The sequence below is a fragment of the Physella acuta genome, unplaced genomic scaffold (genome assembly GCF_028476545.2).
Source record: "Physella acuta isolate Inbredline_101_S28 unplaced genomic scaffold, ASM2847654v3 ptg002017l, whole genome shotgun sequence".
NCBI classification, from domain to species: Eukaryota; Metazoa; Mollusca; class Gastropoda; family Physidae; genus Physella; species Physella acuta.
The window spans coordinates 1-19,142 of NW_026733522.1; the positions used below are offsets into that span (position 1 = coordinate 1).

General features: G+C 34.7%; 1 protein-coding gene across 3 annotated transcripts in view; it reads left to right on the forward strand.

Annotated features, from left to right (window-relative positions):
• The first annotated feature begins 1,447 nt into the window (after positions 1 to 1,447).
• The window catches only part of LOC131931725 (calpain-5-like), a 34,920-nt gene continuing 17,225 nt past the window's right edge, over positions 1,448 to 19,142 (forward strand). For all 3 annotated transcript variants that reach the window (XM_059288551.1, XM_059288553.1, XM_059288552.1), the window contains exons 1-10: positions 1,448 to 1,611; positions 6,050 to 6,181; positions 7,008 to 7,210; positions 10,857 to 10,921; positions 11,719 to 11,779; positions 12,552 to 12,618; positions 13,788 to 13,859; positions 14,619 to 14,734; positions 15,282 to 15,359; positions 16,374 to 16,554. In XM_059288551.1, the coding sequence (XP_059144534.1) occupies positions 1,459 to 1,611; positions 6,050 to 6,181; positions 7,008 to 7,210; positions 10,857 to 10,921; positions 11,719 to 11,779; positions 12,552 to 12,618; positions 13,788 to 13,859; positions 14,619 to 14,734; positions 15,282 to 15,359; positions 16,374 to 16,554 (1,128 nt within the window). In that variant the 5' untranslated portion in view covers positions 1,448 to 1,458. The remainder of the gene's footprint in view (positions 1,612 to 6,049; positions 6,182 to 7,007; positions 7,211 to 10,856; positions 10,922 to 11,718; positions 11,780 to 12,551; positions 12,619 to 13,787; positions 13,860 to 14,618; positions 14,735 to 15,281; positions 15,360 to 16,373; positions 16,555 to 19,142) is intronic.

Below are 19,142 nucleotides of genomic sequence, written 5' to 3' on the forward strand. Positions count from 1 at the left end.
TAATAGATTTTAGTAGTTTTGTATGTATATTATGAAGGTGCTTTTTTTAGTTTTTAATTGGGGTACTTAAATGGGGCGCCTCGAAAGTGTGGTTTACAGGCTTGGTCGCGGATAGTTTTGTTTTCTGTCTTTTTATTTTAAGAACACCTTATGTGTAGAAAAGAATAGGTGAATTGCAATTATTTAATGTTAAGAAATATTAATCTGGCCGAGCTTTAAAGCGATGGACTGCTAACCTCAAAAGTCTCGAGTTCGGATCCCGGGCTCAAGTCCGTAGGTCGTCCCTGAGTCCACCCAGCTCTGATGGGTACCTAACTAACGTTAGGATTACAAAGTCGGCTGGACATAGTGCTGACCACACAATTGCTTAGTCAATAAAACAGATGAACTTTATCTGCCTCATATATCTTTGTCACGAACAGGGGGGGGACTATTGTCAGAATGACCTAAAATATTGATATCTACTAATAGGAATGAAAAATCTGAAAAATCCCATAAAATACAATTATTTTAAATAATCCATTTCGTATGTATTTATCTTAGGATACATAATTCCAAAGCAAATTATTGAGGAAGTAATAGAGCACTCGAATATATATTTAAGATCTCACAATAGAAACATTAGCTCTAAATGTAGACGTTTTGAGTTAGAGAGTAGGAAACAGATTGTAGATAAATAGCAATATGTATCCGTTTATTGAACATCATTCATCCAGCTTAATAATTGAACAGTAGGTCTCAACAAGTACATTGATTCCATTTGTTATCTTTAGTATGCATATGTTTTGTCTGGGTTTTTAAAAATAATTTAATGATATGGCGCACAATTTAAGTAGATACCAATATTTATCCCAATTATGCGTAAATTCAACCAAAACACATATCCAGACAGACAGTAGGTAATCCAAAGCAAACTTAGATATTAGCAGCTGCCAGAGAATCAGAGGCAGCCGGAATGTCGTGGACCCAACTTGGAGGAATCACACAAAACTGAGCACGACGTGAAGTTGCGTCCCTTTCAAGGACTACACTAGAAGGGCGATAATGAAGACGTATATTTAGACGGCCTCGTTTTAATTATTTTACATCAATGTACAAATATCTGGAAAGTGCATGACGGTTGTGATAATTATTGTATGCATACGGCCTCTTTCTCTATCTCCCCCCCCCCCCACTCCACTTAAGGTAATACGCTTCTCTTACTTCTATTCTAGGCAATAGGTTTATTGTTAATATGAAGCAAGTATTTAGGTTGTCGCCCTTCATTATATTGAACACACTTTGTTCGATTATTTTGATGCGAGCACACGTCCCTCCCAGCAATACCATTTCGATATCGCCTGATTTTTTTTGTATATTATCAAGACAAAACCCTACGTTGTGTTTATACTAGTTGTTCTAATATTTGATGTCAAAGTCTCGTTTGATCGAATCCGCTCTATCACCACAGGTCCCGCAATGCCGAAGCATTTTAAAAATCAGAACTACAAGACCATCAAGAAACAATGCCTCGCCAAGGGCATTCTCTTCGAGGACCCGGAGTTTCAGGCATCCAACAAATCTTTGTTTTTCTCCAAGGTGGATGGCGCCATAGAGTGGAGGAGGCCAAAGGTAAGGATGTTTGTGTGTGAGGTGGTGTTAAATGGTTATATATGTGTGTTTATAGCGCAGTTTTGTAAGGGGTTCTGCTTCAGGCTTTTTCAATTAAATAACCATTGTACAACTCATATATATATATATATATATATATATATATATATATATATATATATATATATATATATATATATATATATATATATATATATATATATATGTATGTATATATATATGTATATATATATGTATATATATATGTATATATATATATATGTATATATATATATATATATATATATATATATATATATATATATATATATATATATATATATATATATATATATATATATATAGTCGTATGTAATATCGGTGCAGTGAAATTGTTTATAACATTGTTTTCCAGCTGGTATCGCTATGTGGGCTAGGCTTAGTGTTAAGCTTAGAATTAAGTTAAGAACTTAAACTAGGGTGATGCTTGATTTAAGTCTGTAGTTGGGGCTAATGTTAAGACAAGCTGGATTAAGGATTAGGCTACATAATGTACAACAGTCTCGTCGATCGATGAAGAGTAAGTTATACAATAACTATCAAACTTGCTATGTCTTGTTTTCATCAGGACATAGTGTAAGTTATACCAAAACGTAACGTTCGCTCCTAACAGTTAGTATGCAGTTTAAACAGTTTTTATGTTTATTGACCTCTGTAGTACAGATGAAGTAGAGTTCATATGTTTCTTGACCTCTACATTTAAAGGGATGGTAAGGGCACCATTAAGTAGACCGAATTTACTGTCCACCAAATTGAGTCACGTACCCATTATAGCTGGGTGGACTCAGGGACGTCCTACAGTCCTAAGACAGGACCGAGATCTGAACCTTCGTGTCAACAGTCGAAAGCTCTACCATTCGACCATGGCGTCGATCACAAGTTGCATTATTTGCCACATTTTCAATACATTACATTACTAGGTGAGCACATTCAGGAACAAAGCAGCAGAAGCTAGGTAGACGGTCCATATATGGCGCATAACATTTTGAGACGTAATACTTAATTATGTTGGAAGAGATATCATACGATAGTAGTAATACAGTTACAAAGAAGAATAAGAAACAAAAAATAATACTAACGAAAATCAAGATTTTTTTTTGTTCTGAACAACCCATTTTACACACGACACACGCAAACACACACACACACACACACACACACTAAACACGAAACATTCGAGTATAACCGATTAACCAACAAAAATGAAATACAAATCGTAGGCTACTTAATAAACAGCCGAATTCTTTTCTTTAAAAAAAAAGACACAGGAAAATAAAAAAATACTTGAACTAAAATCATTTAGCTACCTCGTCCCCAACTATATTACTTTATAGCAGTCTTAAGTGTATCGATCTGTACGCGAAAGAGTTAAGGGTCTTACGAATTGACGCAGACCGTCTAGTCTACATAGGGTAAGCCCGCAATAAAGAGAGTGCCAGTAACAACGCAATGATCCTTGCTGGCTAGTCGCGAGGGTGGTATGCAGCTAGGAGGTCACTTGAGAAGGAGGAAGATGAAAGAAATCTCTGCAAGAGTGCCATTGACAGGGCCGTGGTTTAGGGCAGTGGTTCTCAAACCGTGGTCGGCAGAGGGACTCAGTTCAGTGATTCCGTTTAAGATGGGTTTTTCGAATATATTGGGATATATAGTAAACACATTTGACTAGCATTATTCAAACTATATATATATATATATATATATATATATATATATATATATATATATATATATATATATATATATATATATATATATATATATATATATATATATATATTACTCAAACTATATATATATATATATATATATATATATATATATATATATATATATATATATATATATATATATATGAATTATTATATTGATATAAATAATATATATACATGTTCATCAATATTCTACACATCAATATATATTAAGCACCATAATATATATATATATATAAACATAAGTTTGTAGAAATATATATTAATATATATATATATATATATATATATATATATATATATATATATATATATATATATATATATACATACACATATACATTATACATATATATATATACATATATATATATATAATATTTAATAATATATTTACATCATATACGTATAGGTTTTTAAGTTTTATTTGATGTTATCAATATCCGGATGCAGCATATAAACCTTCCTTAGCCACAAGATGGGGAAGTAGCCAAGAACTGATAGACCCGCTCGTATTTTCAATCGCTACACTAATCGATCTATTAATCGATCAGGATTCGATCTATCAGCTCTTTTTTTACCCTTTAAAAGGTGTCGCCTTTTGATTCGTTTCCTTTTCTTCTCCTTTCTAACAACCACTTTCGTGAATGAACTTCCATTTATTGAAATTTAAAAAAAAAAAAAACACGCAAAGGCGTAGCCTCTAACAGAAGAACTCTGATACAAGAACAAGTCCATAAAAAAAATGTCAGTTAGAGATTGTGTAGTATATTGAACCTATATGTCAATCTTTCAGCGATAGTCGTCGATTTCTTTTCGGCACCTGTAACTAGTTTTGTTGTGTTTGGTGTGTGTGTTTGTGTGTGTGTGGGGGGGGGGTATTTTATGTGAAATCTTGTTTATAAATGGCGTTTATATGCTACGATCTTTGATTGCGCATAATATGTGTATGCGCAGGAGGTGGGTGGTTTGTTACATGTCTCTGTGAATTAGAAGAAAAAAACTGATTGTTATACTATATGTTTGTGGTATTCGTGGTCAATAGATTTTTACAAGTATATTTGAGTTGAGGGACTGTAATGCTAATCATATATATTTAAATTTTCTTATTTGTTCCACGGTAAAAAATTGCAAACAAATCGTAAATTTAGGGAAAATTAACAAAACCGATATCCTGTCTCACTTATGACTGTAATAAAAACAAATTAGATGTGTGGTATTTATATTATATTATATATATATATATATATATATATATATATATATATATATATATATATATATATATATATATGTACATACATATTAGTATTTGTTTAATTGAGCCGTAACGAGCTCGCTTTACAAGTTTTACTGACTACAAACAGAGTAAGCTATAAACGCTGAATTTATTTTTTTAAGTGCAACACAGTATTGTCTCCCCTTTCGATAAGTCCATTTGTCTTACTTTCAAGTACCTTCAGCTGATACAGGATACAAAACGATTAAAGGGGATGAATCTAAATCCACTGGTTTTGTTGCAGCTAATGGAAGTAGATTTGAACTGAATGATTGCATTCGGAGTCGGCCGTAGCGTGGTTTTATGTAAAAAAAAATATATTTAGACTTGCTATGTTGGTTGATTTCGCAGTAATAAATTCTTGGGTCTATATAATCATAACTAAGATTTTAACTCTCTCTCTCTCTCTCTCTCTCTCCCTCTCTCTCTCTCTCTCTCTCAAATCAAATTAATAGGTTTTTGATGAACTTTTCAAAATTTGAAAAAACAAGTTAATTAAAAAGTCTAGTGACATTTAAGCGCAATTTCCTTATGTTATCTAAAAATAGCTCTGTCGTAGCGTAAATCAAGAGCAGGGTTAGTAAGACCATTGGTTAAAATACATGTTTTATTTACAATATAGTTACATGACTAAAAACCATTGCGCGCCTAGCTACTGAACGTGATGACGCAGCCATTGAACGTGATGGCGCCGCTATTGAACGTGATGACGCGTGTGGTGTGGTTGGAAAAAATGCCTACTAATTCGGTCAAAATTTTAATTAATTCAAAAAAATTTTTGTGACCGAACGAAAGGATATTTTTGAAAACTTTCTTCGGCAATATTGTTCTAAATTATGGCAGGAATCGATTGGTACATGTTTCAAGTCGCTAAGTTGTCTGGTTGCCGAGATATGGGCAAAAAACTGCATTTTTTCGAGGTTTTTTGGCTTTTCCGGGAAATCCATGAAAGAAACCCGGAATTTTTATGGCCTATGCTCATCCTCGTAACTTACTTAACATAATTGCTTTTGGAACTAGTCATCGATATTGCTTCGTTGAGGAGGAGATACGACTTAAAGCTGCGGACACACATTCATACATTCATCCATCCAGAAATGACGGGTTAATAAACGCAATTCTCCAGAATGGAAATTGCGCTAAAAATGAAAACGATAGTCATTATCTAAATAAACCATCTTACAAGAAATACAAGTACATAATCAGAAAACAAAAAGTATTACTTTTGTAAATCTATATCAGTCCTCATTAGCCGAGGATAAAAAAAATATTATTCTAAAGTGAACATGGCAATATAAACTGTCGCTGGAAATTACATTCTTGAAGCAATTTAATAAATAAAATCTTTGAAAATTTAAAACTAGCGATGTCGTTCATATGTTATCGGCAATGTTGTTCCTCTTCTACCCAGGAACTGTGTAAGGCACCACGGCTCCTCGTGGACGGGGCGACGTGTAATGACCTTGTGAACGGGGAGATCAAAAGTGTCTGGTTCATTACAGCCTGCACGGCCCTGGCTCATGAGCCCAAACTGTGGAATAAGGTAAAAGGGCTTGTTTTGTAGGTGATGGGTGGGGGCGGGTGATATGGGGTGGAATCCACGGGGCTATCTTTGTTGGGGGTGGGTAGGGGGGTGGTATGGCGTGAAATACACTGGGCTATATTTGTTATTAGAGTACAGTGATGGGGTGGGGGTATGTGGAGAATGCAAGGGGCCACTTTATTGTGTTGGTAGGTGGGAATTGATAGTATGTGGTGGAAAGCATGGGGCTATCTTTGTTGCTAAAGTACAGTGGGGGAGGGGGAATTATGAAGAATGCACATGACTATCTTTGTTGCTGGAATCGCGGCGAAAGGGGGGGGGGTATATAGAGAATTTAATGGTAGGTAATGTGGACAAGATGAGTTATATTATAGCAGTGGTATCATTGTAAGGTGTCACCTGTGCTGTGCGGTACTTGTGGTGTCAACCCGATACACACATACATACACACACGCGCACTCACACGCATATATAAATGTATATATATATATATATATATATATATATATATATATATATATATATATATATATATATATATATATATATATATATATATACGTATATATATATGTACGTATATATATATATATATATATATATATATATATATATATATATATATATATATATATATATATATATATATATATATGTGTACGTATATAATGATCTGACGACGACATGGTGGTGACACCGAAATGTCCATATTAAATTATTAATGACACGCACACACTCACATTTATATATACATTTACATTTATATATATAATACATCTTGTATTATGTATTTCGCGACTGCAAATCATACCCAATCGTGCTGCAGGTCTTCCCCGATGTCAAGTCCCAGGAGTACGATGACAAGAATCCTTACGCCGGAATTTTCCGGTTCCAGTTCTGGAGGTTCGGAGAGTGGATCGAGGTGGTCATAGACGACCGGTTGCCCACCAAAGATGGACAGTTGATATTTTTACATTCCAAGGACAGAAACGAGTTTTGGTCGGCACTCTTCGAAAAAGCTTACGCCAAGTGAGTTGAGGTTTAGTGGAGTGGTTTGTGTGACAGGCGGAGTGGATGTGTGTGGGTTGACGTGTGTGTGTGGGTAGGACTATATGAGGTGGTGTCATATCAGTTGGAGTAGGATTATATCAAAAGTTATGGGATTACATGAGGTGGTGTAGGATTATATGAGGTGGTGTAGGATTTGAGGTAGTATAGGATTATATGAGATGTTGTAGCGGATTATATGAGATGGTGTAGGATTATATAGGGTGGTGTAGGATTATATCATTTGGTTATGCGTATATCATGTAGTGTAGGACTATATCATGTGTTGTGGGATTATATAAGGTGGTATAGAATTCTATGAGATGGTGTCGTATTAGGCGGTATATGATTATATAAGGTGGTGTAGTTTATATCATGTAGGATTATATCATGTAGTGTAGGATTATATGAGGTGGTGTAGGAAAATATAATGTGTTATTTGATTATATGAGGTGTTGGATTATTTGAGGTGGTTTAGGATTATATCACGAGTTGTTCGATTGTATGAGGTGGTATAGAATTCTATGAGGTGGTGTAGGGTTATCATTTGGTGTAGGATTATATAATGTGTTATGGGATTATATGAGGTGTTGTAGGATTATATGAGGTGGTGTATTAATCTATAAGGTGGTGTAGGATTATATTATGTAGTGTTGGGTTATATCATGTGGTGTATTATTATATGAGGTGGTGTGGGTGCGTGTGCGTGTATGATCAAACGATGCGATGTGTGTGCGTGTAGTATAACGTGGGGCGGTCAGTGCGTGTGTGTGGATATAGAATCCCATGGCTTGTGGCTGTATGTGCATCTAGGATCAGAAAGACCCGTGTGGGTGTATAGATCAGGATCACCCAAAAACTGAAGAGTTGCAGTTCGATTCTGTCGGACTTGAGTTCGTAGCTCGTGCTCGAGTTCACTCAGCTATAATGTGTTCCTAGCTGGAGTTGGCAAAAAACAATTACCGATATAAACTTCACCACTCAACCGCTTTGTGTGTTAAGATTTTTTTTTAAAATTCCAATAAACTCTACTCCATCTATCATAAGAACCATGACGTCCTATACGAGCACTAAAATATGTGTCATATGTAATTATTTAAAAAGCTGCTGTAGTTTGACATACGTCACTCATACTGGTAGTGTTATCAAGTGTTTTAAAAAGTTGGAGCGCTACCGATCCATTACACAGGTGAATACACGGGCGAATAAACAGATCAATAAAACTTTGGTACCATTAAACCCAGTCCCGGCTCGGCATGGTACTGACGATATACTCGCTCCAGGTTCTAGCTAGCCAGAGACTACTGGTTTTAGTTAGTCAGAGATTACTTGTTCTAGCTAGAGATTCCTGATTCTATCCAGAGGTTCCTGGTTCTAGCTAGACAAAGATTTCTGGTTCTAGTCGGAGATTCCTGGTTCTATCAAGAGGTTCCTGGTTCTAGCTAACCAGAGATTCCTGATTGTAGACAGAAGTTCCTGGTTCTAGCTAGCCAAAGATTATTGGTTCTAGAAAGAGGTCCCTGGTTCTAGACAGAGGTTCCTGGTTCTAGCTAACCAGAGATTCCTGATTGTAGACAGAGGTTCCTGGTTCTAGCTAAACAGAGATTCCTAGTTCTAGACAGGTTCCTGGTTCTAGACTATTCCTGATTCTAGACAGAGATTCCTGCTTGTAGACAGAGATTCCTGGTTCTAGCTAGCCAGACATTAATTGTTCTAGACAGAGATTACTGGTTCTAGACAGAGATTCCTGGTTCTAGACAGAGATTTCTGATTCTAGCTAGAGATTCTTGGTTCTAGCTAGCCAGAGATTCCTGGTTCTAGACGGCGATTCTTGATTCTAGACAGAGATTCCTGGTTCTAGCTAGCCAAAGATTATTGGTTCTAGAAAGAGGTCCCTGGTTCTAGACAGTGGTTCATGGCTCTAGCTAGCCAGAGATTCTTGGTTCTAGCCATAAGCTCCTGATTGTAGCCAGTTTAGTCATTCTATCCAGAGGTTATTGCTTCTAGCCAGAGATTCCTCTTCTAGTTAGAGGTTTCTGATTCTATCCGTGAAATTATTTAACTCCACCTTAAAACTCTTCTTATCGTTGTAAATAAGCTCTAAAATTAGATTGAAATTTAGCGCTCATGTTATCTAGACTGACGCTTTAACGTACACACAAACACAAGCTAGAACAAGCTAGATTTGTTTTTAAGTAACCAGGTCTAATTTCAATCTGGTAGCGTAGATTTGCTGGGTTTTTTTCTAACTGCTTTAGAGGTTTTCAAATTGTAGTTCAAGATGGCATTTAAAAATGATCGAGCAACACTAAGACATTTTATTTTCATAACACCACAAAGCTAAACACATGTTCGTCTTCCATGAATCGTGACATAATACATACGTATATAGGGGAATTTTATTATTTTGTTATACTGTTATATGGTGTATGGAGTGGTATGGAGCAACGTTACATAAGTAATAGTCTTCTTCTTCTTTTTCTTCGTTCTTAATTATTAGTGTTGAAGGGGATCGAGAATTATCTGCCAGTGCGTTGAACTCGAGACTTAGTTCAAATTTATCAACCATGAGCTTTTTTTGCCGACTCGACCACGCCTCCAACACAATTAAGCGTTACGTGTCAACTGGTTATGCGCCATTGAGGCCAATGACTCCGATTTCAGCTTGCTTTTCTTTTTGGATTTGCTTCCATAGCCTTTGTCCAACCAAGAACAAACTACAAGGCAGCAGTTGTATAATTTTGGAGTTGTCTCTCCTAGAGGAGTGGCTGTCCCCAGCTAACGAGCCTCATCTGCCCACGGGTTCGAACTCGAGACTTTTCGGTTTAGCAAACATGAGCTTTACCGACTCGACCACGCCGATTCAGTGTTGTTCAGTGTGTTGTTACACGAGGTATTAGAGTTCGCCATTTGTGTTGTGGGCATTTTACATTATGCTCTGTAAATTAGGTGGGTAGGGGGTTCGTCCATAAAAGACATCACACTGCTAGATGGGTATAGGGGAATTCGTAATTTTGTATCTGTGTGACAAGGGGGAACGAGGGCGATGAGGGGTAAGGGTCAGAAAGCCTGACGACGCACTTATACAGCTTAAAACGTAATGTTATAAACTGTGATTTAGCCTTTATTTCACTAATTTAAAAAAAATGGTTATATATTAATAAACTGATGTTTTTAAAAGCAAAATTTCAATTTTGAGGAGGTTTATAGGCTGAGATGTGACGTCTGTTTTGGGTGAGGCGTGGCTTTTTGTGATGATGTGTGACAATATGAGGGAGTAAAAGCGTCACGAAAAAATGACGGTGTTTATAGATTACCGCCTAGGTCAAAGAAAAATATTTTTTGATAATATATAATATAATCATAATACACTAACTAAAGTACCTCAATTCCTCCATTGCGATTATAAATACTTTATAACGTTAACTTGATGAAAGAAGTACTCGAATTTCGGTAACAGCTACAAATATGAACCTGATTTTTTTTTTAAATTAGTTAATTTACGAGTAATTCATAGGATTACTTTCTATGATCACTAATTATGTAGATAAATGTGTTTAGATATTTGAATTCTCAGAAAATAAATATTGTTTTTATATTTTGTTTGATTAAATGATTTTTTAATCAGATTGTTCGGTGATTATGAATCGATGAGCACAGGCCATCCATCAGATGCTTTAGTAGATTTTACAGGTGAGTTTACATGTTACAGGTAAATAAGGATTTTACAGGGGAGTTTACATGTTACAGGTAAATGTGGATTTTACAGGTGAGTTTACATGTTCCAGTTAAATGTGGATTTTACAGGTGAGTTTAAATTTTAGAGGTACATTGGATTTTACAGGTGAGTTTAAATGTTAGAGGTAAATGTGGATTTTGCAGGTAGGTATACGTTTGACAGGTGACTATACATGTTACAAGTAAATGAAGTTTTGCAGGTTGGCTTTTTATTGGAGAAGATAGTGTAGATTTTACAGGTGGAGTAGATTTTAAGAGTGGTAATACATATTATACTTTTTTATTGGTGAGTATTCATTTTACAGGTGAATGTAGATTGTATAGGTCGGTATAAATTGTACAGGTGGGTGTACATTTTACAGGCGCGTGTAAATTTTACGGGTGTGTGTAAATTTTACAGATGAGTGTACAGATTACAGGTAAAAGTAGATTGTATAGGTCGTTATAAATTGTACAGGTGATGTAGGTTTTACAGGGTGGTATAATTTATAGGTAAATGTAGATTTTACATGGGTGTAGCGTTTGAAGGTAAGTCTAGATTTTACAGGTGGGTGTAGATTTTACTGCGGAGAATACAGTTTATAGGTAGATGTAGATTTTATATGGGTTTACATTTTACAGGTAAGTTCTAGATTTTACAGTTGCGTAAAGATGTTAATGGTACCAACATTATATAATAATCAATATTGATCCTTTATTAATTAGCTTTTGCATTTTCCTTCATTATCCTACCCATGCATTCCATCCAACAGGTGGGCTATCTGAAAAACTGGACCTGAAGACTCAATATAATTTCACAAACCCGGAAGTCAAGTAAGTTACAACGGCAGTCAGAGTTTTAACGTCGGGTGGTGCTTGTCTTGGTCGCCGTCGTCCACAAATGACGTGTTGCCTATTTGCGAAAGCCTCTCTCCACCCCTTCCCCCCCGCTCCCCCCACTTCCCCCCCCCTTCGCTACCCCCATCCCCCCTCACCCTGCGATATCCTATATACCCACACTCATGCCATTATTAGTAAAGTACTGCGATGTTTATTAAACTCATATTTTTTAACCGAACTCACCTCACATTGTATGTTGTCCCTAAAGTCACATACCTCTCCCCCAACACCGTTTTTTTTTGTTTAAGTCTATAGCAAAACTAGTATTTGTGAAGTAAAGTGGGAAATGGGGATTAAAAATGTGTTAGTTGTGAATTCCGTGAATGAAGTTAAAAATATCCTCTTACTCAAACTTTTGTAAAACACCGTGGAAAGATCAGTATCAAAATCAGTGCCAACTTTTTTTGAGAAGCCAAAAATACAAATTGCGTTTTCCGGTAACCGGAAATATCCCTGTCTACGTAAGACAAACGGTAATTAAGCTTCGGGCGTGCGTTAAAACCATTAGGCTTATTTTTAGCCAATATAATTCCCTAATTTCCCGATGTTACATACAGCTTCAACAGACAAAACATCTATTAGCTTTTTGTGTGAAAAAACAAATTTAAATTATGATGTTGTTTACGTAATCCAAGAATATATTCATTCAAATATGATTTCGACAGCTTGTAAGTAAAACATTTGTTTTTAAAAACTTTTTTTAAAGGAAATCAGTGTTCCAGAAACTGGAGGCAGCTATAGATAACAAAGCATTGATAAATTGTATAAACATGGTGAGTTATCTTTTCATAAAGTTTGATAAACTGTATAAACATGGTAAGTTATCTTTTCATAATGCCATAATAAACTGTGTAAGCATGGTAAGTCATCTTTCTTCTTCGCAACATCCATCATCATCGTCAACATCATTAACATTAGTCGCCAACTCTGTCATCATCACTCACATAATAATCACAGGTCTCATTATCATCGTCATATTCAGCGCTATTACAATTTAAAATCAGCAACATCTTTTCCGTTGAAATTACGGCTTTTCCCGCGTTATTCCTAACAAGTTTCACCTTTATTTTCAATGTATTTACCATCACTCTGTTGCGAACATGAAATTTTGCATTCGGAAAAAATGCTACCAAGTTCAAGAGGATTTTAACAGACTAGCTTCTAACATTTCATAAAGCTTTTTCTACTTATGTCCATTACTAAAACCCGCTGTATATCCCGAGAAGTTTCTTTTACGTATATCTACTGGTGAAGGGTGGGGGCTAGGCACTGGCCCTCCTCCCCGGAGCGAAATATAAAATGTATTTACAAAATATATACTTCAACCAGTATCCGCCCCCTTCACCTAATCATGTAAGTCCACCCCACCTCAAAAGTTTCAAGTGCCCCCCTCCCCATCCACAGAGAAAAATGTTGGAAAGAAACAAACCTATCACATTTGTTGTTTGTTTTTTTCTTAAAAAAAAAACGTTATTTTAGCGTTAGGTGTTCATTAGAGTCGGTTTTCTATTTAGATCTGTTTTTTCCACGCTTTTTCATTCTTTGTCGTGCCCCATCCAACGCCATTCTTTTTTTTTTAAATTATTAATTCGGAAACTGCTTCCACTGTCATCTCTTTTAGTCGAACTATCATTGGAGATGGCGTTAGGTATTCCTTTTATTCTTCGTAAACACTAGTTTGGAAAGAGTTCAGTGAGTGTGTCTCTATTTCTAAGTGGACCCTAGTGAAATTGGTAATGTCTCTATTTCTAGGTGGACCCTAGTGAAATTGGTACTGTCTCTATTTCTAAGTGGACCCTAGTGAAATTGGTAATGTCTCTATTTCTAAGTGGACCCTAGTGAAATTGGTAATGTCTCTATTTCTAGGTGGACCCTAGTGAAATTGGTAATGTCTCTATTTCTAGGTGGACCCTAATGAAATTGGTAATGTGTCTATTTTTAGGTTGACCCTGGTGAAATTGGTACTGAAGGTCCTAAAGGTTTGATACGAGGTCAAGGTTATAATATCACTCTGGTAAGTATGACAATATGGAGCCGGCATCACTCTAAATCAGTGGTTCTTAACCTGGGTTGGATCGAACCCCATGGCAAATCTGTCTCAGGGGTTTGACGGATGTCAAGACATAAACCCGACTCAGAGGGTTTACGATCAGAATTTTTTTTAAGGCGGACGATAGAACTAGTAAAAAGGGTTCGGTGGTTGCGATTATGAGACTGATGGAGTTCGGTATCTCCCAAAAAAAAAAGGTTAAGAACCACTGTTGTAAAATAACAAAACATGTATATATATATATATATATATATATATATACATATATATATATATATATATATATATATATATATATATATATATATAAAAATATATATATATATATATATATATATATATATATATATATATATATATATATATATATATATATATATATATATATGTATATATATATATATATATATATATATATATATATATATATATATGTGTGTGTGTATAAATATATACTCACACACACACACATATATATATATATATATATATATATATAGAGAGAGAGAGAGAGAGAGAGAGAGAGAGAGAGAGAGAAATGTATTTATTATATATAAATAAATAAATAAATAAATATATATATATATATATATATATATATATATATATATATATATATATATATATATATATATATATATATATATATATTGTTTGGTCACACTTTAACATTTATATTTAAACATGAACTTGATTATTGTACTAATGCTATCTGACTTGCAGGTAAAAACAATCGAAATCCCAAAATCCCATTGGGGCACCTTGGATCACGAGGTGATGCTGCTGAGGCTCTTCAACCCCTGGGGGGAGAAGGAATGGACGGGGGCGTGGTCTGATAAGTGAGTGATGTCTTGCTGTCGTCTGCTGAGAACTGTATTGAAAATATCAAAATCGTGATGCTAATGACTTGTGACGGATGGGGTGGTGTAGAGGTAGAGCGCTAGACTATTAACGAGAAAAAGTCGAGTTCGAATCCGGGTTCGAGCGCCCCTGAGTCCACCCAGCTCTAATTGGCACCTCACTCACGTTAGGGAAAGTAAAGACGGCTGTGTATAGGTGCTGATTACACCTTTCCTTCATATGCCGAGGTAACAGAAACAAGGGAACTCTACTCCACTTGCCCCATGGATCGTTAGGTTCGAAATTGGAACTTTCCTTAATGACAGGATATATTTATATTACGTTATTCAGAGCTTCTTTCAGGCACCTCTTCGAGGTAGTGCAGTTCCCTTAACATCCACCCCCGAAGCACATCTATCGCCCCTTTCCACTCCCCTTCCCTGAACGAAACTTTTAAGTCTGCTTCACACCCCCTTCCAGGAGAAAAAAATAACTGAAAGAAACACTGACGTTGGTTGAAAACTGGTTTTACTTTTTGTGTTCTAGTTCAAAAGAGCTGAAACAGATGAGTCAAAACGAATGGGAGAAAGTGGGAATCAAGTTCACAAAAGAAGGAGAATTTTAGTAAGTATTGATTTTCATGTGACTTCGTGGTGAAACGGTAGAGTGTTTTGCTGCTAGCCTAAAGGTGTCGAGTTCTGATCTTGGTTCAGACTTGTGGCTGTAGGACTTGAGTCCACCCAACTCTGATGGGTACATGATTTACATTGGTAAAGGTAATGTCATAGAGCTGATCACCATAGCCTTTTATTCACCGAGGTCCAGAAATGCATGAACTCTACTTCATATTCCCAATAGATCGCTAGGTCTAAAGGATAAATCTTTACTCCAACAACTGCACTGTACGAGATAACTATATTGAATTAATCTAGAACTATGTCTTCTAAACATGCATTATACCGCTTAAACACGTCGCTCCTATTCGAAAATACGCTCTAGGCTTATGTCTATGGCTTTTGAAAGAAGTAAAACAATGGACGGAATGTAAAATAGCCACGTAAAATCACTGGCACTTCAGGAATAGTAGAAATATACTTGCAAAACATAAAATTATGAGAGCTGAAATATGTATTACCATACACATACATGTAGATTATATTTACACGTATATTCGGTGAAAGGACAAATGATCTCAGACAAAATATCCAGGTTAAAATATCTAACGAACAAATTATCTCAAGACGAAATATTTCAGAAAAAAATAATTATGGACAGATGATTTCTCATAGGTTTTTCGCATTTTATCAAAACATTTTAAGTTGCTAGTAGAATTTTATATATATATATATATATATATATATATATATATATATATATATATATATATATATATATATATATATATATATATATATATATATATATATATATAAATGTATAGATATATGTATGTATACTTTAGACGTATACCCATTTATAATTATGCGTACCAATCATAAACACCTACAGTAAACTTGATACCTTCGATAAAAATCATTGTAAAAATCTTCTCGGTTGTATTTATGTCACCATCTACATCAGCGATACAAAAACATGTAGTTCGGCCAACCTTAACTGCACCTATTCCATCTCCCACAGCATGAGCTACAACGACTTCCTGGCCAACTTCACGCACGTGGACATCTGCCATTTCGTCAACACCAGCTTCTTCTCCCTCAAGAAAACCTGGCACGAGTCTGTCTTCTTTGGCGAGTGGAAGATTAGTGGCCGAAATGGTGGCAACAACCTGCAGAGTCCCAGCTTTTTCTGCAATCCTCAGGTAATTCAACTCTCAAAACTTGCTCGGTTTTTCAATATTGTAATTTTGTTTCATTCTTAATTTTTTAATTACTATAAATATAAGTGATATATATATAATTATATACAGAGTTTCTTCCAGGCATCTATTCGAGGAGGGGGGGGCTTTGTGTGTGATGTCTATGTAAATGTGTATGTGTGTGTGTTATGTCTATGTAAATGTGTGTGTGTGATATGTCTATGTAAATGTGTGTAAGTGTGTTATATGTCTATGTAAATGTGTGTAAGTGTGTTATATGTCTATGTAAATGTGTGTGTGTTATATTTCTATGTAAATGTGTGTAAGTGTGTTATATGTCTATGTAAATGTGTGTAAGTGTGTTATATGTCTATGTAAATGTGTGTAAGTGTGTTATATGTCTATGTAAATGTGTGTGTGTGATATGTCTATGTAAATGTGTGTGTGTGTGATATGTCTATGTAAATGTGTGTAAGTATGTAATATGTCTATGTAAATGTGTGTAAGTGTGTTATATGTCTATGTAAATGTGTGTGTGTGTGTGATAAGTCTATGTAAATGTGTGTAAGTGTGTTATATTTCTATGTAAATGTGTGTAAGTGTGTTATATTTCTATGTAAATGTGTGTAAGTGTGTTATATGTCTATGTAAATGTGTGTGTTATATTTCTATGTAAAAGTGTGTAAGTGTGTTATATGTCTATGTAAATGTGTTTAAGTGTGTTATATGTCTATGTAAATGTGTGTAAGTGTGTTATATGTCTATGTAAATGTGTGTAAGTGTGTTATATGTCTATGTAAATGTGTGTGTGATATGTCTATGTAAATGTGTGTGTGTGTGATATGTCTATGTAAATGTGTGTAAGTATGTAATATGTCTATGTAAATGTGTGTAAGTGTGTTATATGTCTATGTAAATGTGGTTGTGTGTGTGATAAGTCTATGTAAATGTTTGTAAGTGTGTTATATTTCTATGTAAATGTGTGTACGTGTGTTATATGTCTATGTAAATGTGTGTGTGTTATATGTCTATGTAAATGTGTGTAAGTGTGTTATATGTCTATGTAAATGTGTGTAAGTGTGTAATATGTCTATGTTAATGTGTGTGTGTGTGTGTGATATTTCTATGTAAATGGGTGTGTGTGTGATATGTCTATGTAAATGTGTGTAAGTGTGTTATATTTCTATGTAAATGTGTGTGTGTGTGATATGTCTATGTAAATGTGTGTAAGTGTGTTATATGTCTATGTAAATGTGTGTAAGTGTGTTATATGTCTATGTAAATGTGTGTAAGTGTGTTATATGTCTATGTTAATGTGTGTGTGTGTGTGATATGTCTATATAAATGTGTGTGTGTGTGTGATATGTCTATGTAAATGTGTGTGTGTTATATTTCTATGTAAATGTGTGTGTGTGTGTTATATTTCTATGTAAATGTGTGTAAGTGTGTTATATGTCTATGTAAATGTGTGTAAGTGTGTTATATGTCTATGTAAATGTGTGTAAGTGTGTTGTATGTCTATGTAAATGTGTGTGTGATATGTCTATGTAAATGTGTGTGTGTGTGATATGTCTATGTAAATGTGTGTAAGTATGTAATATGTCTATGTAAATGTGTGTAAGTGTGTTATATGTCTATGTAAATGTGTGTGTGTGTGTGATAAGTCTATGTAAATGTGTGTAAGTGTGTTATATTTCTATGTAAATGTGTGTAAGTGTGTTATATGTCTATGTAAATGTGTGTAAGTGTGTTATATGTCTATGTAAATGTGTGTAAGTGTGTTATATGTCTATGTAAATGTGTGTAAGTGTGTTATATGTCTATGTAAATGTGTGTGTGTGATATGTCTATGTAAATGTGTGTGTGTGATATGTCTATGTAAATGTGTGTAAGTATGTAATATGTCTATGTAAATGTGTGTAAGTGTGTTATATGTCTATGTAAATGTGTGTGTGTGTGTGATAAGTCTATGTAAATGTGTGTAAGTGTGTTATATTTCTATGTAAATGTGTGTAAGTGTGTTATATTTCTATGTAAATGTGTGTAAGTGTGTTATATGTCTATGTAAATGTGTGTGTTATATTTCTATGTAAAAGTGTGTAAGTGTGTTATATGTCTATGTAAATGTGTTTAAGTGTGTTATATGTCTATGTAAATGTGTGTAAGTGTGTTATATGTCTATGTAAATGTGTGTGTGTGTGATATGTCTATGTAAATGTGTGTAAGTATGTAATATGTCTATGTAAATGTGTGTAAGTGTGTTATATGTCTATGTAAATGTGGTTGTGTGTGTGATAAGTCTATGTAAATGTTTGTAAGTGTGTTATATTTCTATGTAAATGTGTGTACGTGTGTTATATGTCTATGTAAATGTGTGTGTGTTATATGTCTATGTAAATGTGTGTAAGTGTGTTATATGTCTATGTAAATGTGTGTAAGTGTGTAATATGTCTATGTTAATGTGTGTGTGTGTGTGTGATATTTCTATGTAAATGGGTGTGTGTGTGATATGTCTATGTAAATGTGTGTAAGTGTGTTATATTTCTATGTAAATGTGTGTGTGTGTGATATGTCTATGTAAATGTGTGTAA